Source organism: Calonectris borealis, chromosome 4 (assembly GCF_964195595.1).
Source record: "Calonectris borealis chromosome 4, bCalBor7.hap1.2, whole genome shotgun sequence".
Lineage (NCBI taxonomy): Eukaryota > Metazoa > Chordata > Aves > Procellariiformes > Procellariidae > Calonectris > Calonectris borealis.
Genome location: NC_134315.1, coordinates 84255617 through 84282731, shown reverse-complemented (window position 1 = coordinate 84282731; position 27115 = coordinate 84255617). Strand labels below are relative to the sequence as shown.

Genomic DNA, 27115 nt, shown 5'->3' with positions numbered 1-27115 from the left:
TCTACATATTACATCAGTGTTGCTGTGATGGAGGAACTAGGGGGCGTAAATAGTGTTGATTTTGCTATGAAGGAAAGCAGTCAGGCTGGCTGAAAGTTTTGTTTTTTTTTTTTTTTTTTGCACTAAGTAGAAAGGAAGAGGAAGATGGACCCTTTGGCCAAGGTGAAAAAGTGCAGGCAGGAAAATGAAAAACCCATTGCCCTCTCTTCTCACCTGAAGTACAGCAGGATAAAACAGGGGCTGAGAGGAACTCAGTGTAGTTTGATGATTGATTGCCACGTTGGGCTTTACGTGGGTGCAGTAAAAACCATAAGCGCTGCAGTGTAATTTTGACTTCTGAACTGTTCTGAGCAGCCCCGAAGCATGGTGTTAAATGAAGCTTTCTCTTTCAGGTGTGGACTGGAACTTGGACACCTCACATGAACAGTGTGCATATGAACCAACTTGGCTGAGTGGGATCAACTTGCTAGCCTTGAGATTCCTTTTTTGCAGAGGAAAACACAAATGGCAGAAACAGTTTATGTGCTCCCAGATCATTCTACTGATGTGCTTGACTGAAGTGTGTAGGCTTTTTGCAGAAGAACTTACTAACTGACCTTTTTCTGTGAACATTGTGACCGCCCATTCCCCACCATCATACGTTTCAACTTAGTTAGCCTTTATTCTTTCCTTTCCCCCTTTTTTTTTTTTGACATAACTTTCTGTTGAAGCTGTTCTTTGGCTGGTTGGTTTTAGTACTGTAAACTGCTTCTGAGCAAACACAGAAAATTAGCAAAATTATGTAAACTTGATCCTGAAGTTTTAGAATGGCAAATAAATGTACAATTGTTTACATAACAAATGGCTAAGCAGAAAGTAAATTTCAATATGTCAGTATAGAGGCTCTACTTTATGTAGACTTAAATTAATGTGAGATATGTACCTTCATATTCAGAAATCTGGATGTTTCCTTCATACATTAAACTATTAATAAGCATAACTTTTCTACTTGTGTAATTTAAGTACATTATAAAAAAAATGGGCGTTATCAGAGGGCTTTTTCCAAATGTGTGTTGGATTTTTTGAGAAGGCATACATCAGTTGTAACCAGGTAGTGGGAGTTTCCATTTTCCTTCCGTGAAAGGCTTTTCGGCAAAACGCTCTTGAGAAAACATCCTTTTAGCACATTCAGAGTCGTCTCCCCACTGAACTCCCCTCCGTGCCCGGTAAACGGGGTAAGTGTATCACGCAGCAGCATCTATTAGAAACTATTCTTAGAGCTGGGTTGATGCAGCAAGGTCTGTTCTGTTCCACGAGTGCTCCCGGCACTCCTTCGGGTTCCTGCCTTAGCCTACAAAAGTCATTTCAGAACATACATCCTTGGTGTGCGTTAGTGTAGGAATGAGGCTCTTAACTAGCGGTTTTAGCAGAGCTTCACGGGTGAAAACCATCTCCAAAGGAAGGCTTATTTTAGAGCAAGTGGCTTAGTTGCTTGGAGTGAACAGCAGTACCGGGAGGCGAAGGCTCCGGGGACCTGCGAGGCAGGACTCGGTCAGCAGGGACAGGCAGCTGCAGTCAGGATCCCCGTACAGTTTGTGTAGGTATGGTTTAAAGCAGATGTACGAGTCGAATGTATTTTTGTGCAGGACACGCAAGGGCCAGCGTGATCTGTGGCTGGTTATTCTCCATGGAGGAAGGGTGAAGGAAAACTTGTTTTTTCTTGCCATGTCTCTCGAAGTCAACCCTTCTGTTGAAAGTTGCTGTCCTGAGAGATACTATCTGGGCAAGAAATATCCTGGATGAGTTAAATGGTAAGGCTGGTAAGGCTGGAATTTAAGAAGTGCTATTTTGTATTTATTGTGGTACTCCTTTGAAAACCAGAAGAAAAAAAACACTTGTCCAGAGAAACCTACTGCCTTTTAAATATTGTGGTATCTCTGAGGTGCCCAGAAGGTTTGCACTGCCCACGTACATGCCCTAAGGTGATGCTCTCAATAAAAATAAGCTCCTTTCTCCAGCTGTCTGATCACCTGAAATAGACTGCATGAAGAACCGGGTGTAGCAAAAAGGACGCCAGACTGAAAAACTGCTCAGAAACATGATGGAAACTCTGTTTCAGGACCTGGCTGCGAGAGCGGAACAGTGCCCTTCCAGTCTGCCGAGTGACCTCTTGCCCTCTCGTAGAATTTTTTGCTTAATGCATCAGAGCTGTGACGGATTATTGGCATTCTTATTCTGAAATAACCCTACTGCGAAATAGTGCTCAGTATTTATTACAGCCATGAATTCCGTGGGTCAAAATAACAGAGCTTCTTCCTTGTACTATCTTGACTTGAAAAAAGCAAAGTGGGGCCAGGGGCGCGCCGCCCGGATGCTGGCTTTGTGCCACGGTGCTTGTTAAATGAAATCCCTGGGTTTTCGCCAGTCTGTACAAGAAACATTTTTTTTTTTTTGGATACATATTTTTTTTATTTCCAACGTAATGGTTTTTATTTGACCAATAAAGAAGGAACATTCTCATCTTTATTTCGGAAAAAGGAACAAAAAGAGTTCAGGTGTTGGTGCTGCGTACACTGAAGCGGAAGTGAACGCGCTGGACCAGTCGCCAGCTCCATGTGAGGTCTACACGCTTTCTCTGCCTCTCCTTGCTGTGCAAGAGGTAAGCCGACACAACTCGGTGCACAGCTGGAACGGAACGTAACAGGAATTGTTAATTGCTGATGACCTATAGCCCCTCTCCCCTGCCCGGCCGCCTGCCCTTCCTCCTGCCCTCAGCCAGCATGGCCGCCGCGGCGCCCGGAGGGTGCGCGCCACCTGCGCAGCTGGCGCATGCGCGGAGGGGTTGGGGGAGGCGTGGCACCTACCCCGTGACCGAGGGCGGGGCGCGCGCCGCGACCGTTAGCCATGTGGCGGCTGGCGCGAGCGGGCGGCGCGGCGGCGGCCGGCGCGCGGGGCGGGCGGCTCGCGGTCGCGGCGGTGTCGGCGGCGCCGAGCGGCGGCCCCGGCGGCTGGTACGAGTGGCTGGCGCAGTCGGCGCCCGTGCACTGGGCGGAGGACGGGTTGGTAGCGCTGCAGGCGGCCGCGGGGCTGCCGTGGTGGGCCGCCATCGTCTGCGGCGCCGCCCTGCTCCGCACCGCCGTCACCCTGCCGCTCGCCGCGCACCAGAGCCGCCTCCTGGCCAAGGTGGGTTCCCGGCCGCCGGCCCCGCGTCCTGAGGCGCCCTCGCTGTGTGAGGGAGGGACTGGGGGCCCCTCCCGTCGGGCTTCCGGGTGGGCTTTGCGGCAGACGGGGCTGTAGCTGCTGGTGAGGGTGGTATTTTACGACAAAGTAAATACTTCTTTTCTTCTGTGGTTATAAGCCTGCGTTGGTTTTTCTTTGGACACGCGGAGTGTAAATAAAACTGGAAAATGGGAACGTGCTTCTTCATCGTAGCTACACGGAGATGGAGTTGCTTGGTGTCAGCGTCGGATGGCGTGTGCAAGGCACTTTCGGTGATTTGCCGACTTGACAGAGCTCTTGCTAAAGCTGCTCCAATAAAAACTTGAAGTTAACTAGCCTTTAGCAGTTTCTAAATATCTGATTTTGGTTAAAAATGAGTAAAAGGCTTGAGGTTAGTGAAGAGGTTATATGCTGTGCCTGCAGGGGAAAGGGAGCCTTTGCAGTGCTGCGGTGTGAAGTAGGGTGTTTCTCCTTTGCTGTGCTGTGTCTTTACCAACTAACGAGGACTTTAGGGTGGTGCTTCACAGCTGCCGGAACTCAAGTCTGACTTGGAATCAATTGGATGTTTGTTCCTCACCTGTGTCAAGGTCAGACTGCTAAATGCAGGTGTCTTTCTTGGACGGGGTTCTTCAGTGACCGTCATTCAGAGCGTGTTGCTGCAGGAGAAGCGTAATTTAATTCTTTTATTGAAGCGTGTTTGGGGTGGGGAGTTGTTTGTTTGTTTGGTTTGGTTTTTACAGTAACGATTGTTCATTTTTCCCGTTCTTTTGATCGCAGAAGTGAATATCGTATGGTACTCTTGCATAGTGGGGTCTCTTCTTATTCCTCGGGGTAGTGACTTTGGTGACTGCAAAGTTGTGCGTCCTGCTGGGCTTCAAATCTTTTGGAAGTGGCATTAAATGTGTTTTTGTTAAGTAAAGTAGCTGGTCAGAATTCTTGAATGAAGACAAAAAGGTGCTTATTGAGAACAAAATATGAACTTTAATACTGTATTTATTTTTTCTAGTAGTAACATCATATCTGTGGTTGTTAGTGTAAATACTTCTCACTAGTATCTTCACATGTTCATTTTGTTTAAAGATAAAAGGTGTTCACAGATGTGTGCCTTGTCCTTCACAGTCATTTTTCATGTCTGTATTGTTTCAGGTGGGAAGAGGAAGTGGTTGTTAGATGTAATTGTGCATAAACAGTTTTCCTTTTCTTTAGCTAGTTGGAAAATTTGCAGCCTGAGATTAAAAAACTAGCTGAGCGTCTTCGCTATGAAGTTTCTGTGCGTGGAAAGCAGCTGGGTTGGTCCGAAAAGGTGGCCAGGTAAGATGGCGGTTGTATCTACCTTATAAATCCATTCCGGATTGAGGGGTAGCAGGGGGGAAAGTCCTACAAACAACAATGTTGCCGAAAGAATCTGCTGTTACCCAAACCGTAGATTTTCTTGCCACTTCTGCGATTTATTTGTGTGTATTATATTGTCTTTCAGTGTATATTCATTTTAAAGTTCTGAACTTGTGATAGGCTTATGATTACAGGGCCGCCTCCAGGATTGTTTTTGTTGTCTTTACTTGTGGCTAAAGTTTCCTTAGCTGTTACGGTATCTAAATATTGTTGGAACTTGAGGCTTGAATGGTTGCGGTCCTGTTCGTTTGTACCCCGTGCAGCAGCACGATCACGTAACGGGCTGATTGCCTCTGTATTGAGAAAGTTATACCCTAGTTCAGACAAGAAGCACCATGAAATAAAATATCAAAAAAGTTGTTGGTAGCTGCCAATGACGATGGGAAATTTTGTTGTGAAAAGCTGCTTATAGCAACAGGGCTAAAAGTTGTGAAGGGAGGGGGTTGGCAAAGGAGAGAGGCATCTTTGAAGAGGAAAGACTTTCAGGTTTTCCAGAGTTGCACCTAAAGAAGCCAATTTGACATGCACAGCCTATAGAATTGTTATTTCGGAATTTGAGAAGTTACTCTGTAACAGGTATTGTGAGAGGGTTTTTTTTTTCTTTCTAACAGGTTCCACTTTAAGAAGAACCTGCGGAGGATTATTACGGAACTGTACATTCGAGACAACTGCCATCCCTTCAAAGCCACTTTACTGGTGTGGGTACAGATTCCAATGTGGGTTTGCGTGTCCCTCGCTTTGCGCAACTGCAGCGTTGGTGCCACGGACTCGGAAGGTGATTAGTCTGAACAGACGCACTCTTAACAGTCATTCTCTGTTCCGTTACTGTTTTTACAGATGCTTTGTTGGTTTAAGAACACAATCTCCTGACCTCGACCTATAAGCTGCTACGAAAACTACTCCACTACTAAGTTTTTAAACTTAATATATTTTAAGCATAGATAAATATCTGATAAAAAAAAAAATTAATTCCGAAGACTTAGAATAGGTACATTGTACTTGTTGTACTAGATTAAACCACAGTGCATATAACCAAAGAACTCGTGTCTGGACCACACCTGTACTTTTCTTCGGTTTGAAGTCTTCTGGCAGGTATTTGCAGTATCCAGAAGGTGACTGATCTTTGCTTATACACTCATCATTTGTAACAGTGTTGTGAGCTTTGTGGGATGCCTCTTTAAAAGCAGCGTCAGGGTCTGAGCTCTGGGAACAATGTGAGGCATTTTGTTAGGCCTTGTAAGCCTTTAATTATTTTGTGGTCTTCTGAAGATAGGGTTACTAGAGAAAAAAAATGTGTCTTGTGATTTTTTTTGGTTCACAAGATAAGCATATTTAGCATATTAATAGTGAACAGCACGTTCGCTATTAATCTGTTTTTTTTTCTTCCATGTGAAATTTCACATGAAGTACTATAGACAAGGTGAATGTCTGAGGGTTTTTTAAATAAAAATGCTGATCTTTTGATTTTTTAGAAAAGAGCTTATAGTTTGTTCTTTTGAACAAAAATGTAACAAGTTATGCAGTTATTAAGAAAAATAAAATTATTTCAAAAACAAAAAATGTGTAGTCACTGTAGGTTACTGCATTGCATATTTTCCTCATTGGCCGGTAAAATGGTGTTGAGATCAAGCTAGTTTTTATCGCAGGTTTACCTGAATCAGTGGCTGTATTGATTCACTTGTATTGCTAGCAGACTGCCTTGACTTGATCTGTGAAACCGAAGATTTCTGCTGTAATAGTATTTATCGTGTAGATAAAACGTATCTAGAAACTTGGATGATTTGATTGTAATACGTGGTACGGTTCTGACTAACTTGAGGTAGCAAATCATACTTAATTCTGTATTTTCTTTAAACTATTCTTGTAGTTCAAGAACAGTTTTCAGCAGGCGGAGCGTTGTGGTTTACAGACCTCACGGCACCAGATTCTACATGGATTTTGCCAGTTTCCCTTGGGCTCATGAATTTGCTGATAGTTGAGGTACGTTGGTGGAATAAATAGGATGATTGCGAAAGGATAATTCTTTTTATAGAATTGTAAGACAATATTACCTGGTTACAAAAACATGGTAACATAAGGGTAGTTTCAGATTATCACCGCTTTAAATGCAGTGGGCAGAACGGAGAAGTAACTTAATTGTTCTATGCATTTGAATGTGTGGGTGTCTTGTTTAGAGATGACAAATTCTGATGTGACATGTCTCGGATACTTTATTGGCTTTACTTGAGCCTCAGTAAAACTCAGTCTTGACTCTGAAGTTTCTCTTAGAACGACGTTCTAATGAGCTTCCTGGGTGTTAAGCATCCAAAAGCCCGCGTAGCGTTTTTTGGTTTGTTCTACACCCCTCACCCCAATTACTTGTTACTGCCTTGTGATCAAAACTAAGAATATTATGTGTTCTTAATAAATTGAAAAAATCCAGAGCTTTTTAAGGTTGCTGGGGAGATTAATCAACAGAAACAGAAAAAAAGAAAAAGAATCTTCATTCCCCTTTTTTGAGGGTAATTTAATGGAAATATTTTTTGCTTGATTTTTCAGTTAGGTGTTCTCATCAAACTCTAACCATCTGGATTTCGTTCTTAATCCATTTTCTTCTATGTCATGTGGACTGAGACTGTCTTAGAGAAGAAAAATCAGTATGTGACCGTGGACCTGATTCTGCTTTTGTTCAGTTATCTATCAACCGTTTCCGGTCTCTTTCCTGTTGGCAGCCTTTTCTCAGAGGTCTGCGCTTTGGCCTGAGGCGTTGGAACTTTTAGATGTGCAAAAGTCACTGTGTAAAATAATGTTACCTTGCAATGGTTGTTAGGTACTCTGCTAGGTTGGTACAGTATTTTTTACAGAGGACTGAACGTGTAAAACAGCAAGCAAGTTCAACGAAAGATTGTAGCAGTATGTTAATGGAAATGGAGGATGCAGAATCGAAGTAATACGTGCCTTTTTTCTCATTTTAGTTGTTTCAAAAAGAACTACTTGTTTATAACTGTGGATTTCAACCCTTTCAGATCTTTGCTTTGCAAAAAATGGAAGTTTCCAGGTTCCAGAAGCTTGCTACAAATTTCTTTCGAGTGGTGTCAGTAGTGATGATCCCTGTTGCTGCGTCAGTCCCCTCTGTAAGTACAAAGTCTTAATGGTGCGTCTGTTAACCTCTGACTCTGGTAGTTCCTGATGCTTAAAGAGCAGCCCAGATGACTGGTGTATTTAATAGACCATACTCTCTAATACAGTGTGCCCTAAAACAAACAAGATGTTTTCTCGACGCATACGTTTAAATTCTTAACACGTTTGGAATAGTTTTGTCCAAGAGGGAAGAATCCGCAAACTTACTGTTTCTAAACATCATTTTCGCAAACTAGGGCTTGGAAGAACATTCAGAGCAGGTTAGCATCCTTTTTGTGATCTCAAAAATGAGAGGAGAACTTTATATAAGGACATATAGACAAAGGTTTGTTAAGTGTTTGCTTACTGTAAGAGGAAAACAGTGTGGTTATAAATTAGGAAATTTTCCACCATCTTCTTAAAACACTTTTCATTTTTACCAGGTGTTTTACTGCTGAATATTTTTGCAGCTTTTGTTTAGCAAAAACAAAGTTTTTGGCTCATCAACTTATAGTCTGAAAAACAGAAGTTAAAGCAAGTTTAATATGAATTAATTTATGAACTGTTGTCAAACCTCAGCGTAGATGACTCTTTCCCAGAGGAGTTGAGAAAGAGTGACAAATACATTTGAAATGGAAGCCATTATTGTTATTGAGAGGAGTGGTTTTAGGTGAGTTACTTATCTCAATAACTGGGAGTAACCAGTGTCGTGGTTCGTGAAGAGCTGCCTAAAATTGTAGTGTTTTCATTGCATTTAGGGAGGCTGAACTCGGCATTTGTCTCGTTGCAGTCCATGGCGTTGTACTGGCTGTCCTCGAGCTTCATGGGACTCTCGCACAACCTGTTGCTGCGTTCTCCGACCTTTCGTCGACTGTGTTGCATACCGAGGACCAAATCTGACTCGGATACTCCTTACAGGGATATTGTGTCTGCCTTGTCTACCAAATACGGTTCGAAGAAATGATGTCATTTGAACTGTCGGAAGAGCTGTCGCACAAATGTTGCGTGGGTGATTAAGTAGTGCTGTTTTATTGAGATGTACTTACTTACTGTAAAATGTTGCAGCTGGAATTATATTTATTTTCCAAATAAAGCATTGACTGTCTGGCCCTAAAGAGTGATTGTTCAGCACAAATGTATGTTTAGTGGGAAGTTTTGTTTCAAAGGTGGCTGTTTTGCAATTAGAACAGTCCGGTACCCGAGCCAAAACCAGCACATTCCTGAAGTATTGTAAGGAATTGTGCAGACGAATATTAAATAAAGCTGTGACTCATTTAGGCTGCTGCCTTGTACTGAAGCTGCTCTGACCTATGGGCTAGAGAACAACAACTTCTGGGGGCGAGCGAAAAAGCTAGATGAACTGACACTGTAGTTACTGGTTTATTTAAGACACTGGTGCAGATTTTTGGGTCGTCAGGTATTCCCAGTGGTGCACAGTTCTGATAGCTGATTTCCTGTAACTGCAAAGTAAACTAGGCCGTTGTCGGTCTCGTGTGCGTTAGATTTGGAGTTAGGAGGACAAATTTCTTTCATCGTTTCTGGTGATGAGCTGTTGAGTGACAGCATTCTGTCTGTATATCCTAAAATGAGGCAAGTAGCACCTTGAAAAAGAATGAATGCCGACAAGAAACCATTTAGTTCAACTGTATATCAAATCTCTTTTAATGTAGGTCTTAAAGGTCAAGTGCAAATACACTTGTGTTCGATATTTTTTTCCTGTAAACATCGGTGTCATTACATGCGGGCGCTTCCTGCAAGAGTGTTCAGATTCGCATCTCGCCTTGCTCTGCATACATCTTAAGTCACCAGACATACATTGTTGTGAAACTTCTGCACGCGGATGTCCCTTTGCACAGAAGTCTGTGCAAGTCCGGTCTCGTAAAAGGTCATCTTTTTTCGTTAGAGAAGCAGAAATGAGGATAGAGGGCAAAGCGTTGCTTGTATTCTTTGCTCTCATACAGTTGTCATTGTGCAGAGTCAGGATGATGCATTTTTTAACTGGTGAAGTTAGTGCTCGTTCATCTTTAATAATAGGAAGTGATTTTTAAAATAACTGGCTTTTTGTCCTTAGAGAAGACTATTTAGCTCTGGGAAAGAGAGAGGCAGGCGGAATACTAGGCAGATGTAGACAACAGTAACAAGCCAACAGTCACATGCCTGTGCTGCGGCGGAAAGAATCTGTAGTCTTTTACTTACTCCTTTTGTTAGTTTATTTCCTGTTGCCCTGACCCCTGAGCAAAAGAAAGGATTGAAGGAGTTTATCAAGGTTTGGTGTGTAGATAGGGCAGGGATGTTTTTTTCAGAAATGTTGTTTGAAACTGAATATTCCTACTTTTCAGTCCTGATGTCATACTTCAAATTGTCTTTTAGTGAATGTATTTTTGCTAGGGGAATGCATGAGATATTCTCTGACGCTTGCTTCAGAAGCCTAAAAAAATTTATATAAATTCTATTTTCTTTCTGCATTTTACTTGAATTTAGTATTGCCATACGGTTTGTCAGACTGCAGTCTACCCGTCAGACAGGATTGAATGACAGCAGTAGCAGTTGGGTTTGGTTTCTCGCTGTAGAACTACAAAGCCGGCTGGTGGCAGGGTAAAAGCGGGTCGGTGTCCTGATCTGGGAGCGCTTCTTTGAAGAGTCGGGTCCTGGCAATGGCCTGGTAGGGTGGTGAGGTGAAAGTGAAATCCTGCGTTCTGCTGAGGTGCCTGGTTGTTGCAGGAGGGGAGCAACTGTCTGCTGGGCTGTACTAGCACGAGCGCAGGGGCAGCTGAAGGCAAGTTGTTGTTCCCTGGCAGTTCTTGAGGCCGCGTCTGGATGCCCCGTCTAGTCCTGGGCTCCCCGGTACAACACATTGATGTACTGATGCCACGCTTGTGGCTTTTCAAGTTGGAATTCTGCATGCTGATTCTGACCGGCTCCGGTGCTCTCTTTGACGGCTTAGTCACTTTTGTCTCATTTACTTCATCAGTTAAATTGCCAAGAACACTTAATCGCATTTAGAAGATGTTCGCGTTTGTTGGGTTCAAGTTCTGAGTCTGGAAAATATTAATGGACTGCTTTTTGTCCTTGGTCCTCACTGTGGTAAGTACTCAGAGTCTGATACGAGGCTGGCGTGGAAAATTCGTTTGTCTGACTTGTGCATCTCTGATCCCCTGTCTATGCGGTAGAAGTCCAGGAAGACTGAAGCTATTTTATGGTGGTGACGTTATTATTCTTCCTCTTTGGAGAGGAGTTCAGAATTGCTCTGGTGTTTGCTGTTGTTTCTATGTTGGAGAATAAATGTGTATTAGTAATAAGGATATGAGGTCAACAAAATCCAGACTGTTCGGACTAAAACTGAAAAGAAAAAAAAACCAGCTCATTAGTTTAGATAGTATTTTTAAAAAATAGATACGAGGTGAAACTATTTAACCGTTCATCACTTGGCTCTTAGGAAGACACCATTCTGGAGTACTTTGGCCAAGGAGTTTCAAATTGACCAACATCTGGTAAAATACGTACAAGGCGTACATAGGTTGATGATCTTTTCTATGGCATAGATACGATCACAAATGAAACTGCTATTTTTCAGAAACACAGAACGTAAGAGAGGAACTATGATATGTCACTGCGGAGAGCGTAGCACAGCTCCTGGTTCATACATCTGACTTAACACAAAGAATTTTGTAAAGAGTATTACGTTCCTTTGTAATGTCAGGTAGGAGTGCTTAGTTTTAACATGCCTGTTGTGAAGATAAGAATTTGGATTTCTTTGGCGATTCAGGAAAGCAATTGTACCTCTAATTTATGAGATAGTATGAAAGTAATTTTATTTCTTTTGAGATTTGTCTCAGAGAAGGTGCTGGTTTGAGTGAAGTGGATCCCGGAGATAAATTTCATGGGGCTCTGAGTTTTGGTTATCTGCAGGTCCGTAAGCTTCTCGGGAGCAAAAAAACTGTACCATGTATTTTGTTTCGCTGTTCCAGATACCAAGGTGATAGAATTCTGTCTTACCAAATGTACCTGTGTTCACAGTAAAGTTCCTAGCTTTTGTTGCAGTTTAGCGTTCCGTCTATGCAAAACAAGAGGTGCGCCTGTATATTGGGGGGGAGAAAAAGCAGAAATTCTGTGTTTTTCAGAACTCTGGTTCAGGGGCAAAATTTTGATATGGTTACGAATTGACAATTCATACAGTTATTTCCCTGGCTCTAAAAATAAGGAAGACTTGTTTTATCGTGACCAAACACGTACGAAGGAACTGTTCCTTTTTTCCCGTTCCCGTTTGCGTAGGCTAACATTAGAGAATCCAGGCATTTTCAGCATCTTCTGTTTACTCAGAAATTTAACGCTTGTGCAATACCACTGCTTTATCTTTGTCAGAAATATTAGCCATTTTGTATAAGACTAATTTTGTAGTCAGAGGGGGAAGAAAGTGGATAAAAGGAAGATTTTGACGTTTTTTATCTTCTTCGCTCCCTGTGACGGGAACTTGTACATACGGAATTTGTCACGAAAGGGAGCGCTGAGAAAAAGAACTGCTTGAAGATATTCTCTGCGCAGTAGTCTTCCTTTCACTGCCTGGCGTAAGGCAGCAGATTGGAATAACTAAGGATGTTTTTGTCTGTGGAACAGATGGAAACAGTGATAATTACGGAATGGAAGTTGTAATTCTCCCATTACAAAAAGCACTGATAGCTTTTACTAGTATTTTTATTTCTGAATTGTGTAGCCGTTGTCCGGGCATAATGCAAGTTGGCATGATGCTTCAGTCCTGAACGCAGAAATTCCTCGTGTCTAGCCACACCCTTGCATTGCAGTAGCTGCTGTAACTCATTTTGTGTTGCGCCCATGGAAGAAGTGTCCTAACCTTTCAGTTTATCGCTGGAGTAGACAGTGACTCAGATCGCAGAAACTTCTACATTTGATTAAATTAATGGTATCTGTCAAAACACTCCCTAACAATAAGGTTTCTGTAAGATAAAAACAAGCTTCTAATTTATGGATCGTTTCTGAACTTGAGTCAGTAGATCCTGCTCCACAAATTCTTTAAATACTTCCAGTACAATCAGAAGCACTGGAATTTCTAAATTGTTTTTCCTAGCATTGCCGAAAAAACACCCAAAAAGTAGAAATAAGTGCCATAAACCCCAGGAATCTCTTGAGAACATTAGGCTGACCTTTAAACAGTAGCAGAAATAAGTAAAATTCACTAACTGTTTTGTACTCTGCCATACTGGATGAAAAAATCTGGAAAAAGGGATTATTAAATAACATCCCAGCAACGAAAGAAGATTTGTGGATTTCAGCCACAAAACTGTCTGAAAGCTGTGAAGAAACAGACGGGACAAATTGTAAAATAAACTATAAGACAGGAAGTAAGTGTTCCACCCAGGGCTGAAGAAATCCACATGCCTCAGACACACTCCAGTCTTGCCTGAGAGCTGATACCGCAAGCCCTTAGCAGGCAAGAGACGACAAGGCTGGAAAGTGGCAAAAACATTTTTTTGTGGTTGAGAGACAGTATATATACCTTCAGACATACATATATACATAGCTGCCACACCCCCCATCTTTCTTTTAGCCTTTCTCCACAGTTCAGTGATTTTAAGAAAACAGTTTTGTGTTTGCTGCTGATTTTCAGATTAAAAGCAGTGGCAGTTCAGCAACTTGAACTCAAGTAATAAAGTATTACCGCTGTCAGAGTGCGCTTTTTCCAGGTTCTTTTTATTTGAGTTAAAAGAAACACTGATACTGACTGCTGAATAATCATGCTTAGGTCCTTAAAGGAAGCCATAATTGGTGTTTCAACATCACGAGACAAAGTAATATTGTTCCACGTAGTTTGTTTCTGGTTCTGTGTTAATTGGTACTGTAATGTTCCTCTGTAGCTGTACGGGCGATACGCTGACGGACCTAAAACAAGACCTCAGCTTATCGTGTAGATTAGTAAGTCACAAGCAGGCAACCTTGCTTTGCAGGCACCGGTTGTTTAAGCGGTAACAGGCTAAGAGCAGAAATGAGCTTAGAGCGCTTAATCGTTTATTCATATCAAGACACGACACGTTCGGTGTGAGGAATAGCCGTGTGGCACTGCCAGACTGAACATGACATCTTATTCTGCAGCTTGCTTGCTTGCTTGTTCCATAATTTTTGTCCCTTTCTCCCAGAAGTCTATTAACTACGCTTCCAGAAGGTATCTTGAAGCATACCTGAAAACAGTGATAAGCTGTGCTTGTTTACTTGTCAGGGTATTATTCTTTAACTAGTAAGAGAAATTAAATTCAAAACCGGTAACTATCTTTTACATAAATTCCCTAGACTTCATCTCTGTTTAGGGAGAAGGAACAGGAGAAGGCTCCATTTTATAGGAAATTTTCTCCTGGCATTTTTTCCTAGGCCTTTAAATTAGCATTAGTTAATCATACGTTATCCGTATGTCTTTGATCCTCCTTTTGCCCTTTTAATTTATAAATGCCTATTTTCTCTATTTAATAATTGTGTAGATAAATATGGAGATACGTATGTGGATTTTTTAAGTTTTGTTACGAGTATATGTCCTCCTTACCCCAAAAACTGCGATGTTACTGAATTTAAAGTACTATGATTTTAAAATAGTTATCGACTTCTGTGCTTTGCGGAAATGCTGGGTTCGACTTAGAGTTTTTTCTTTGTTAAAGTGAAGGTTAATAAGTTATTTAAGTTTTTAAAAGATTCAAAGTTACTACTTGGATGTAAACTAAAATAACAAAAAACTGGGAGCAAAATTTTTAGCACAGAATTGGAAGCGTTTTCTTGAATTGTCGTGGTAGCTTAGTGAAACTCAAGGAGAACTAATTGCACCGTCTGCTTACCAATTCTGTTATTTGTGTGTGTTAGTCTTGCCACTGTTTTCCCGGGCCAGCCGCTTAACCGTTTGTTGTGTGATGGAATTGTAGAATCCTGTTTCTCCTACGGTTGCTTTTTGGCATCTTGGCAAATGTATTGAGGCTTTTGAAAGGGTATCAAAAGTCAGCTTTCCATACGAGGACGTTAATCGATACCGCTCACGATATGTTGCGGCACTCTGCCTACTCTATAGATCTAGGCTCATACAACTGTAACTTCACAGAATAGGGATGAGATAAGGCTTCTGACTGAGACCAGCAATTCTGCCGAGAAAGGGCAGGTGTCACTGTACTAACAAAGCTGCGCTTGTACAGATTTGGCTGGTTTACCTCTGGAGATGTTTTCCCTGTCTGGTTACTGTATCAATGATACAGTTCCATCTGTATGCTGCCGGGATATTCTTATGCCAAAAAAACCTTTTGTGTGTGAAACTGCAAGTTCAACGAGGCAGCGAAAAGCATCTTATCTAACGATATCTAGCTAACAATTCAAAAACCACGGGTAACGAGGTCATGGCAAGGGGTCAGAATTGATACGATACAGCCCTTTCCAGGGTTGCATCAGATGTAGGAAATTGTTTCTAGATCTTTAGAGGGTGTTACAGATCTGTCTGGTTGTCTTTTTGTCTCGGCCAAAGGTACCGGAAAAAGAGCATGTGCAAAGGTGGAGTGCATTTTCGGCTGGAAAACTGGCAGTAGGGGGAGTCGGTACTCTGCGTAGCACGGTTCATCTGGAACGGGTTCACGTTTCCAGCTTGGGAACAGGGCATGCGGAAGCTTCTGGGCAGGGCTGCAAACCAGGTACGTGTTTTTTGTCGTAAAAAAATAACATGGGATTTCATGGGAAGCATAAAGAGGGCCTTGAAACTGGTACCTCACGCAGGTCAGCAACTCTGTCAGGACACCGAATGTTTAGTACGTGCAGTTGGCTTTGTTAGATTTGCTGTTCTTTTTGGTGTATTTGAGAGTCTGCTGCTTTCTAAGATTTGAGTCACGCTAGGGTTGGGAGGAAGAAGCATCTTTGTCGTCGTTGGTATTACGTCTCTGCTGGAGCAAGCAATATGTGGCATATATACATAAAGAGAAACGGCATATTTAGTGGAGTTACACAGAGATACAGATACGTGTACCCCATATGTTTTCATAAATACATATTCCTATATGCAGATCATCACGCATATGCTGAAGAGCTAGCGGAGCCTTGTCATGGGAAAGGTACGCATAATGGCTGCCCCAGCAAATAAGTGTCAGGCACTGATTTAAACGTGGGACTCCATTGTCAGCTGTGATCAGCATTTGTATTAAATGCTTTGTGACCATTAATTTGATATATCAGGTACCATTTGACTGTTTCTTGTTTATTTCTGAAATCCCCATGAATCCATCTGCGGCAGAAAGATTGCTGTGCTGAACTCAAGCAGGCTTGTTCCTAGCGTTTGTCTGCGATTTTTGTGAACTATTTTCTCTATCGCAAATAGTCGATTTTAGGTCTGAGCAAACTGTGCACCATAGATGAATGTGGGAATTTGTAAAGATATGGAAGTTTTCACTTGCATAAAACTTCAGCATGAACTTTGCCAGTCAGTTTGATTGCTTCTACCATACGAGCAAATTTTCAGCGCTGTTTTAGCAATATGTGGGTGCAGTAGTCTGTTAATTTAAATGCGGGGTTATCCGTTTATTCGTGTTTGTCTTACACCCTTTTAATTCTGCTTACCTTATAAAATTGCACCCAAGGTCTGCCAGTGCGAGTTAAAAGAGAATAAGGTTCTTGGGATGAATGTATTGGGAGGAGGATTTCTTATAGCGTGATTTTAGGTGAAACCTGAGTCTGGAAGAGGGTTGTTGAAGTAATGCAGTTACCTAGGAGGGAGACTAAACTCGAGGAACGGAAATCAGTCAAGTCGTATTCAACTAAGTACAAGTTCCCTGAAAGGGTTCTGTTCGGATAGAATTCAAAATTGCTGAAATATCCTGGCACAGATCCCGTATGGAGTAGAAGTTGGAGCCTTCAGTCTCTATATTGCTTTTCTATTCCAAAGCCATCATCCAGAGCACGCATGGAAACTTTCCAAGCCATTGTGGAGTATTCATTAATACTAATGCAACACAGAAGATAATTCTGCAAAGGCACGCCGAGAGGACCTAGAGGGAAAATGAGAGAGAGCTAAGAGAAAATTTTGTTTTGTTGGTACAATGCAAAAAAAACCCACAACACCAAAGCCCCATTTTAAATGCACTTTGACTGCCCCTGCCTAGCCAGTGCAGGTGGGGTTTCCTTTATATGCATGTAGCCGGGAGAGCCTACTCATGCACACACCGCATAGTCACTTTCTTAGTTTAGGATTAATGATATTTAAAAACCTAAGTTTTTACAGGTCATATATGTTTCCTTCTCTGCCTTGAAAATACAGCCTAAACTTTGGAAATAGGGCTGCAATGCTTGTTAGCTTTAATAGCTTTTACCTGGAAAAGAGGCTGTGTGCCCAAAGGCTTACCTCCTTTCTCAGCTGTGGTAATTGCTCTGTTAAAATATATTGTCTGTACTAAAATCCTTGTCTCGATGTTTGATGCTGATTCTCGTGAAGAGGATGAGGGCTTTGCTGTTTCCCTTCCTATTATGTATGCCTATGGTAACATAATTCTTTTGTTTTCAGCCCACATGGATGAGACAAGGATGAAGCAAAAAAAGATATAACGATCTGTCTCAGGCCAAACGAGCTTGTCAGCTGTGGCAAGGAAGTAGTCCCAGTAAGACATCTGCTCTATCCTTTATGCTGACCTGATGAGTGAGCGACCTTGCAAGCAGTTGTGTCATGACAGAGTGTGCGTTTTCTGCAAACGAGCAAGCGGAGGTGGATTTCTGGAGGAGAAATCAGAGAAACTGTTGCTGAGTTTTGTGAGAAACAAAACTGAAGTGTCTTGAAAAAGTCTGTATAGTACGCTTTCTGAATGCTACCATGTTAATGAAGTAATGTGATGTATAGCTCTGTTTGGCTTAACTGTTTCTTCACCTATTCTGCATGCTTCCCATTCTGGCTTTACTAAAAACACAGAAATTTTAAGTGAATTACCAAAACCCGCTCGTAATATAAGATTTGAGCTTTTAGAAAGAGGAGTGAGTTTCCTTCTTAACTTCCCTCTGCATATTAGCTTGAAATACTGTAAGAAAGACGAGTTGGTCAATGTCACATTCAAGATGCGAATGTCAGTATAATATAACACCATTTACAGGGTGCTAGAGGGGAGTGCTGTTGTCGGCCAGAGAATTTGATACTTTGCCTGTCCACCTGGTTGTTCTTTGTGGTGGTTTTAGTGGAGAATCCAAATACTTAATTCAAAGCTGAGTTACTAGGGTGGATTCCTTGAAGTGCAAGAATTTTTTCAAGGGCAAAGTGTCATTTTTGGCACTTGAGTTCCATGGTTTTTGGAAAGAAAAAAGTGCTTAAGGATTTTTGAATGTGCTGCTGTACACGTGGGGGTGCTCAAGCTATAGTTCACGTCGTTAGCTGTTGGGCTGTCAGGGTTCTAAAATCTAGGGTAAGCGGATCAAAACGTTTTTCTCCTATCTTTCATCTTGAAGCTGTTTCAGAACTTAATCAGACCATCACTTAGCAGCGTACACTGCTTTTCCACCTCGTTGCCGTGTCCCTTTGAAGTAACCCAGTGTTTAACATTGCTGATCTTGAAAATAATGAAAAGAACTTGCTAGCTGCTCCCTCTTTGTGGGCTGAGGATGGCAAATGGAAATTAGCAGGTGTCATGACAATTCCTCTTGCTGCCCAGTTGTCTTTGCAAAGCCATCCGCTTATGCGGCCGTGTGGCCAGCTGGCAGGAGAACTCCTCTTTCTTTTTTTCACTTCTTACTGTTGGACTACCTGTATTTAATTTATCTGACTTATTTCTAATGGTAAATAAAATAGTCCTCATTCCTTTGAAGCTCGGCGTAGCGCTAAGAGTAACAGCAGCTGCTGTTCTCATAAGTGAAGGTTGTTGCTCTATTTTTGAAGTTTGAGGGATCGCAAGTTAGTATTATCTTAAGAGAGAAACAGCCCAATGGGGAATTTGCACCACATAAAAACCGGCAGAGAGAATGTCCTTAATCCCTTTTTTTCATTCTCCCCCCCCCCCCCCCCCCCCTCTATTTTGTAGATTTAGGACTACTTTGGGCCCTGATGTCGTAATATTACAACTAGACATTGCTGCATCTCACAGCAGTACAAGCGTGGCCTGGATCAAGCTGGACTATACAGTTGCATTTGTGTCAAATTAGAGGACTCAAATATGGAGTTTATGCTGATGTCAGGGTTTTCTCTTGCCAGCGTCGTACCAGCTGTGGGAGGACGGATGATACTACATCTAGTGAAAAGTGAGTCGCAGAAAGACACTATGTGCTGCAAGCCTGAAGTTAGAAAGTTAACCTACCAGATACTTTTGAACACATGTAAATCGGTGAAGTGAGTTCCTAAAAAGGGACCGGTGCTTTTCATCAGTGTCGCCACGATGGTTTTGATAATTCTTGGTGCGCACACTTGTCCTATGGTGCTATGGGCTTTTGGTTTGGGTGGGGATTTTTAAAGAAGCCTGTGCAAGATAGGTGCCTAACTTGAGTGCAGATTAAGGTGAGCGCGCACATCCACGTGTTCCTTTTTTTAAGGAGTTGAGCTTCATTGACTCATGTGTCTGACTGCCAGTTCATAGTTTGAATGCCTTAATTAACTTTGCAATTGAAGTAACAGGAAATAACGTTGTTTTAACCTGCTCTATTTAATATAATCCCCTACTTGAGTTACCAGGAAAAAAGGGAAGAGTCCTTCAGGAGGAGGACTGCTTTATTTATAGGGATTGGGCTTCTGGATGAGGGTAATAGCTAGCCACAGAGCCCAGATGGCTCTTTTTTGCCCACTGCTTCCCTTGTTGGGGGAAATGAGGGTCCCCTCAGGCAGTGGGGAGGATGCCTGTCCGGGTCTCCTTGCAAGGTGACAGGTAAGAATTTGCTGCTATGTGTAGGGTCAGATACTTAAACTTGGTAAGCATGCTCCTCCCAACTACAGTTACTTTGGCAAATTCTTCATTGACCAAATTATTCAGTGTTCTGTGGTTTTGACCAGAAGTATATAAAATAATAATAAAAATGATGTCTTTGCTTTTACTTAGTTCCATGGTAGAAAATAGCAAAGAAATCTGCAGTATTATCAACTGCAATGAATGAGAACTGGAACTGAAGCCTATGATTTTCATCTAGTTTCATGCTTAGACTGGTGAATTAAGACTGTCATCATCTCTCTGAAGTAGTTAAATTCTGTTCCGCATCGTACTGATAGGGGCAGGCTAAGGACCACATAGACTGGTGTAAATCTAAAGAAACTGCTAGAACTCGCCAAACCTTTTCCTTTGAATTCTAAGCACTGTGCTTTGAGCCATTTTAAGCAAGCTATTTTTCCTTCAAACTAATCCCCAATATTTGTTTTCTGATTATTATTTTTTCCTGCGTAGCATGGTAAAATACACTGAAGTACATAGCCTTATTATTTGTTTATATACATTTTAGCTTGTTTGCAGGCTATGTGATGAATCACTTGAGCAAAAAATAGTTTATCCTTGATCAATTAAATGATTGTGATTTGAAGCCCCTGAAAAATGGGAGACAAATGATACTCATTTCCAAGTTTTGAGATGGTCTATTAATGTTTTTACGAAAAGCCAACGTGCTTCTGGGGATTGGCAAACGTTTTCACAAAAACAAGTAACAAATGTAATGCTATACTCCTGGAGCAAACCGATACGCAAGTGATGGAACGTTAAATGTTGGGGAGCTAGTTTCAGTTAAACAGCATGCTCGGAAGTTATCTAAATGGTTTGTGCTGGAGGTGATTCAAAAAGGTCCCTCTGCTTTTTAATATATGTCACATATTTACAGAATGATGGAGGCTTTTTTCCTTAAGGATCACAATTCTCCCTAAGTGCCAGATAATTTTTCCTGCTCTGAAAACCGTCCTGTCATTACAGTCCTTGGATGTTATAATGACTGGAGTGTAAACAGGCTAGCGAAGCTAGCAGTGAGGAATTCTCTCATTTCTTGCAGGTTCCAGGGGGGAAACTTCACGTATAACAAATGGTCCTGACTGGCCTGGAAAGGAACCAGCTGTCATTGACATTGCTCAAAGCGAAGGCTGGAGGGAAGTGAGGATAAAGGTCCGTGTGCCATCCTTCAGGATGGAAGAATTGGTGTGGGAACTGTCACGCTGCCTTTTGCCTGGAAGCCTGTCCCCTGTGTTCGCCCACTCGCTCCCTGCCACCTCTCGGACTGCGGTGCCGCGGCAGTCGGCTGTTTCCAGTTTAGCATTCTGCAGGTGAAGCCTAGAAGGCATTTAAATTCTGGAATCTCATGTTCTGACGTCACGGAACAAGTAGGGCGCGGTCAAGAGTCTCAGTTATTTGTTTAGATTCCCAAGATCTAAGCAAGGCTTTGATCCTGCGCGTGGAGTGTTCCTCAGGCTCTGCGTGTTCATCTCCTGCCAACAGCAGATACCTGAATACAAGTCATCTTCACCGTGGCAAGCAGAAAAGCAATGAAATCTTCCCGGCTCCCAGAACCCCTGGTACTCAAATTCCTCATGGAAAAACGGGGTATCGTACTGTATGCTCTGAAGCTTAATAATACCAGGCCTTTTTAGGGAAGGAAAACACTTGTACCTGTGCAAAGTACCCTGCCTGGGCCCTCTCCTGTTATTCGCAGCTGTTTTAGTCTCACGGAGTAAAAGGTGCTTTTCCAGGTAGATTTGTCACAGGACAGCAAGAGCTGTACGTGATGTCTTAACGTGACCTAGGAACTGCCTAGCAATGAACGCAGACCCTGAAGCAGAGGCCGGCTCCTGTTTTCTTATATTGCTCTGCAGGTACTGCCAACATATGTTACTGGGGCAGTGCAGCCTGAACTGCACGAGATGATTGTACATTTGTAATCAACCACCGCTGGATTTCTGAAACATGTAAAGCAGCATGTAAAGAAAAGAAGGATGCAAGGCTCGTAGGGGCATCTGTTGAAGCGTGTGGCTTCCGCTTTACCATTTCAGGTAAATCTGTTCTTACAGCATTAAGAAAATTTCTTCAGCTTCCCACTAAATATTTTCCATTGCGTCTTTCTCACAGGTGCCGTTTTGTTCTGAAGAATATTAGCAGCAAGAAACATCAGCTTCTCCTTGGAAGGTGGAACTGCTGAAAAGAGCTCTATTTATAGCAGAAACGAACCTCCGATACTGATGTTTTTCCATACACAGTAATTGCAGTCAAACTTGGGATAAGACACTGCATAGGTATTACTTAGACTAAACGCCCTGTCTTTCTGTGATCTGAATTCAGTACAAATATTTGCTTCATTTAGGTTTCATCCTAGATTTAGCCTGCGTGAGAAAAAGTATGTATATCTAGCAAACCTGTTGGCAGGGGAGCACTTAAAGTTCTGTCAGTAAGAGTTTGCTATGTGCTTGAAGTGAAGGGAAACTGCCATTTTGCTGTTTGACTGGATCCACGTGGAGCATTTGTATCAGTATAAATATTGCTGATAAGAAGCTAATTAATTTTTTCTCACCGAAATAGCTGTATTTTTACAGCTATGCACTTGGATTCGGTTATCGATGTTTAAATGCACACCTACCTTTTTTCTTTCACCGTGTAATCGATATTTTTGTGAAAATCGTTCGAGCACAATACAGTTGTGTTTTCCAAAGAGGAGAGTAAAATCCACTGGTAGACCAGTGGTAGCGCTCGTCTTGGATGTCAGGGTGTAGTTCTCACTGACATCTGTTCTGTGCCGCAGCCTGTATCTCTGCTGCTTCGATCTTCTATATCCATAAGGCACCACATGGAACAGCACATTCTTGTGGCAGCGTGTCTGGAAATGCGTGACTTGTAAAATGTTTTTCATCCTAACTTCCAGGAGAAACACGAAGGGAATGTCCTGTCTTGGATGGCACCTCCAAGTGGTATTTGAGATGGTATTTGAGCTGGAATGAGAGAAAAGCAAGTCATACCATCCTCTGCACAGCAAGTAAGGATCCCAAGCTAGAATATACATCACCTTACTTGGGTATTGCCTAGGATATTCGAAGTCAAGGAATGCCTTTGTCTTGATAAACGGTAGGGAAAACTGGATTGTTACTTGGCTACCACCGTTCAGCCCCTAAACCTTCTCACCTTTCCTCGGTGTGTGTCTTGCCAAGGCTATGGCAGCTGCTTCCTCAGGGTCTGGTGAGCTCCACCGAGAGACTCAGCAGAGAAGAATTTCTGCAGCCCAATAATGGATCTTTAATAGGAAAAGCTGTTGCTGATTTGTATCAAGCCTTCTGTCAGTAGATGGAAGGCAGGTGTAGGAAAAATGAATATCCCCACCGGAGACGACACTGTCTCGCTGCACCGGTGAATGAATGCGGTTGATTTCACGGAAATCACACTTTTGCCTCTGCCCTTGAACAGTAAAAAGATGGTTTTGGTACTTGTTACTAGAGGACAGCTGAGAACTTGTGATAATATCACAAGCTTGATTTTGGCTTTATGAGTCCGAGGCTCAAATGTGTTAAATGGGGGGGCCAGAAAGGTTGAAAAGCCATTTGGAATGTTGATGGGTACCACACATGTTGTAACGGGAAGAATGTTGTTAATTAGAAACAAATGCCAGCCTTTAGGATCAGCCAGTTTTGAGAAAAAGGGCCTGTCAGATCCAGGTGTTTGGGCCTTATTAGGTTTGTTTTGAATTTGCCTGGGGACTGTTTCTCAGTGCTGATCAGAAGCGGTGTGCAGTTGTTCCAGAGTGGATACAATGCAAAACCATGGTATATGATCGATCCTCGGAAGTGCAAGAGGCTGAGAAAAGATCTTTGCATCATAGTTAAAATGTACTCTTGTAGCCAAGCTAGAGCAAGCCAAGAAGTTGCTTTTCCACTCTAATCTTTTAAGATTACCTGTTTTACTTTGCACTGAGATGTGCTAGGAATCCTCAGGCAGAGACATGGTAACTTTTGACGTACTTGAACTTGAGTGGAGGAGAACATCTGGCTGGCTTTACTCTTGGTTCCTATTTGAGAGCTGTGATGGATGACCGTTTGTCACCGTGTGTGGTTTTCACTTTCGGAACGTGTTTTAGAAAATGGTGTACCGTGAGCTTTTTCTGACAGCATAACATTTTAAATATGGATTTTTCTTGAAGTTTTTGAAAGGCTGAACTGGATTTGGGAGGTGTGATTGAGGTACCAGAGCACTTAAGTCCAATGATTTTCTTTCAGTGCCTGAGTTTGAACAGACAACTGACCTCTATACTGATGGGTGTTGCTGACAGAGGCTTTTCAAACAGGATGAGTAATGTGTGTGAGGACAAGAGGTCCTTTAAGAGTCTGAAACACTATTGTACAAAACAGTAATTGCAGGATAGGTTAGTTGAAGCAGACTCTTAGAAGGATTCAGAGATCATTTTCTCTCCATGCAAATTCCTTGCACAATTTTAGTTTCATCACTGTGGATGAAAAGTCTTGCTGTGAGGAGGGGTCTTCCTAACATTCTTGGTTAATATAGCTGCCACAGAGGAAAAAAATAGTCATAAAGGTGTTTTTTGAGCTCAAGGTGGTGAATTACTAAGTTGGTTATTGTTTGCCCGTTAATTCACAGTGTGCATTGTTAATGACAGGAAAAGGAGTTTGTCTATGAAGCTTCTTAGAGAGGATCCCCCCCACTTTCGGACATGTTTCATGTCACTGGTGGGCATGACGAAGGTAAGAAATGTCGGCTAGAACTTACCGAGACAAATGAGTCAGGAGCACGGGGAACTAACAGTTCCACTGAAAGGACCCTGCCTTTTCTAGACCTTGACTGAGCTGATATCACTCGTGAGGAAAAAAGAATTATTGCCAAAGCTGTAGGGACACTCTATTCTGAGTAAGGTACAAGGGGCTTTGCCACATCTACATTAATTTCCCTGAGGATGGGTACTTCGCTTGAGTGTTTCAGTTTTTCTTCGTGCCTTTTGTGCTACCTATGCAACACATTTTGTACAGCTACTAATTTAGTTAGGAGGTTCATGTAGGTTACAAGCTTTGGAGTTCGGTACGGTGTGAACACAGTGAGATTTAGTTCCTGGTTGGAGTACATGGCCGGTCCGCTAATTGGAAGTGGTAAGAAAGTATATTACTTTTTAATGCTTGGCAGAGATGGATAACAGTGGAACATTGTCTCACAGCGGGCTCTTTAGAATACGGTTTGTCAAACTCTGAAGGGTCTGTCAGAGCTGTAATCTTAAATATTACACATACAGACTACCTTCTACCTGTAAGTCCCTGACATGTCCCCCAGCCCTATCCCAAGCACATGTGTCCTGCATACATCCCTGCCTACTCTACCCATTTTGTTTCTCACAGAATTGTAAGTTTTGTCACTGTTGCGGAGCTGAATTTTGTTCACGCTGCTGAGACGCTCTGTATCAGCTCTGCAGGAGACGGTGGTTTCATAATCTTGGATAGAGTTGCAGAGCCTCAAGTAGTTTAGAGGCCATAAGTATGGATCAGGATGCTCAAGTCATTTTCCTTTCACTGAAGGTAAGTGGAGAAGGGGGATGCCAAGGCAGTTAGACACCTTTTTTGCTGGTGCAGCTTTCGGTTGAAGTTTACTCTCTTTGCAATTGCTGAGTGAAAAATCCGATAGTGTTCCTTTTCTCCTTGACGCCAGTTCAACTTCCACTGAAAGTTACTTTTTAAACAGCTCCGTGCAGTATTATTTCCATCGGCAAATGAGGCAAATGGAGGTAAAGAAACGTTTTCCGCAGGTGTAACTTGACTTTACATGTCAATATCCTTGTCAGTACTTGAACTGTAGGGGTTCATACTGTGACGTGTAACCCAGAAGCTGCCAGAAGTCAAGGTAACCACTGCAACAGGCGGCGACACCCTGATTTTTATCATGCTTAGCTATTTTTGTGTTTGTTGTCTCTACACTAAAAGACATTCCTTAAATTTGGGCAATGGAGCTTGAAGTACTCAGAGGACAGCTATGAAGAAACATGGAGAAGTGATAAGCACTCGGTTCCTAAAGGGTCGTAGGTCGCACATCAAAAAGGGGAACATGCACACTGATTATAACTGCTCAAAGGAAGTCTGTGGCAGAATTGTGAGTGGAAATTCCGTCTTCCACACTTGGATAGTAACAAAATCCAAATAATGCTTTGTATGTGATGTGCATCCATGTCTTTCATACTGCCTTGTATTTCCCTTTTCCTTTAAGAATAGCCAGGTGTTCAAATGATACCCTGGAAAGTACAAATTCCACTTAAGCGCTGCGCAAACTGAGTAAAGAAGTTTTTCAAACAGAATTAGGATTTGCAGATATGCAGACCTAGTTTTTAAATAGCTGAACCTTTTTTCTGTACTCAATACTGTATCATATAATGCTTTTAGACTTTGTAAGCCAAAAGATCAGTCTCTATCGTTTGATCCTCCAGGGTCTTTTTACTGTCATTACGCCCTATATTAAACAATGTCTTACATCTTGCAGGTGGTTATCTGATTTGTACTTTGATAAACCTGGATAAAGTCAAAATATTGGTATGCAGGCTAATTATTTCCAAAGTCTCTTTGCAAAGATAGCCAGCTGCGTCATAAATACACTGTTAAACTGAGGTGTCTGGGGGAGAGGGAGAGCAGAAGGAAAAATGCTGTTATAGTTTCACGTGCAGTTTGCAAAATTTTCCAAACTTTACTGTTTGTGTAGTGGCTTTCATGACACACTGTGTATGAGTAAATACACAGTTCAGTATGACATAAAACACTGCTGCTTAAGGAAGTGAGAGTGCCTCTCCAAATCCTTGTGGAACTACTGCCTAGCAAGTGGCTGTAGTCTGGCTTTTTTCCGCCTCAGTCTACAGTCGGTACTGCAGGCAAAGTGCAGGTATTTGTCCTAGATCACTTATCAGGAGAAGCTGTGAACTGTTTGAGTAGTATAGCAGGGCAGTGGCCGTGGCATGAGGATCTAACAGTTTGCGTAACTAGATATGTTGGAGTGAAGGAGAGCAGAAGCGGGTTGTGAATGTGTCTGTAGACTGTGTGCATTACGGGCCTTGGCGAAGGCAAAAATGGCAGTCTTCTAGCCAGGAGCAAGAATGGTTTGTTCTTTCAAAGACTCAGAAGGTGTTGCAGACTCCAGGTGGCACCCAGCTCCGTTGAAGGTGAGTGACCAGGACGCACTGCAGATGGTGCAACCCATTTTCGTGTGGAATAATATGCACAGGGATGATTTGTTCATTTAAATATGGTGGTATGTGACAGAAAAGTATGTTGTTCGTTTTAAGATTGAAGTAGCTTGCATTGAGCAAACGTGGCAGGAACGTAACAAATGATAGATGCTATTTATGTGCTTGAATTGATGTGGATAGGACAATCCTGCATTCTGTAATATTTCCAGCAGCAACGCTCATGGCAGAGCTGGCAGCTATGAGTCGACTCTGCGATAGCAGGATGGGTTTGTAGGTACTTGACAGAACAGCTTACTGTGGGCTGAGCGTAACATGTTACGTTACAAGG

At 42.3% G+C, this 27115-nt stretch overlaps 2 protein-coding genes across 5 annotated transcripts in view; both read left to right on the top strand.

Moving 5' to 3' along the window:
• The window catches only part of ANKRD17 (ankyrin repeat domain 17), a 94271-nt gene extending 93292 nt beyond the window's left edge, over window positions 1–979 (top strand). For all 3 annotated transcript variants that reach the window (XM_075150412.1, XM_075150411.1, XM_075150413.1), the window contains exon 34: window positions 393–979. In XM_075150412.1, coding sequence (XP_075006513.1) covers window positions 393–452 — 60 coding nt within the window. In that variant the 3' untranslated portion in view covers window positions 453–979. The remainder of the gene's footprint in view (window positions 1–392) is intronic.
• A 1889-nt stretch (window positions 980–2868) lies between these two features.
• COX18 (cytochrome c oxidase assembly factor COX18) lies at window positions 2869–8806 on the top strand. 2 transcript variants are annotated; one of them, XM_075150414.1, is made up of 6 exons: window positions 2869–3162; window positions 4409–4509; window positions 5202–5365; window positions 6458–6570; window positions 7596–7703; window positions 8480–8806. In XM_075150414.1, the coding sequence occupies exons 1-6, from the start codon at window positions 2884–2886 to the stop codon at window positions 8651–8653; spliced, it is 939 nt and encodes a 312-aa protein (XP_075006515.1). In that variant the 5' UTR covers window positions 2869–2883; the 3' UTR covers window positions 8654–8806. The 2 variants fall into 2 exon arrangements, with proteins under 2 accessions (XP_075006515.1, XP_075006516.1); XM_075150415.1 differs by lacking the exon at window positions 6458–6570.
• The last annotated feature ends 18309 nt before the right edge of the window (window positions 8807–27115 follow it).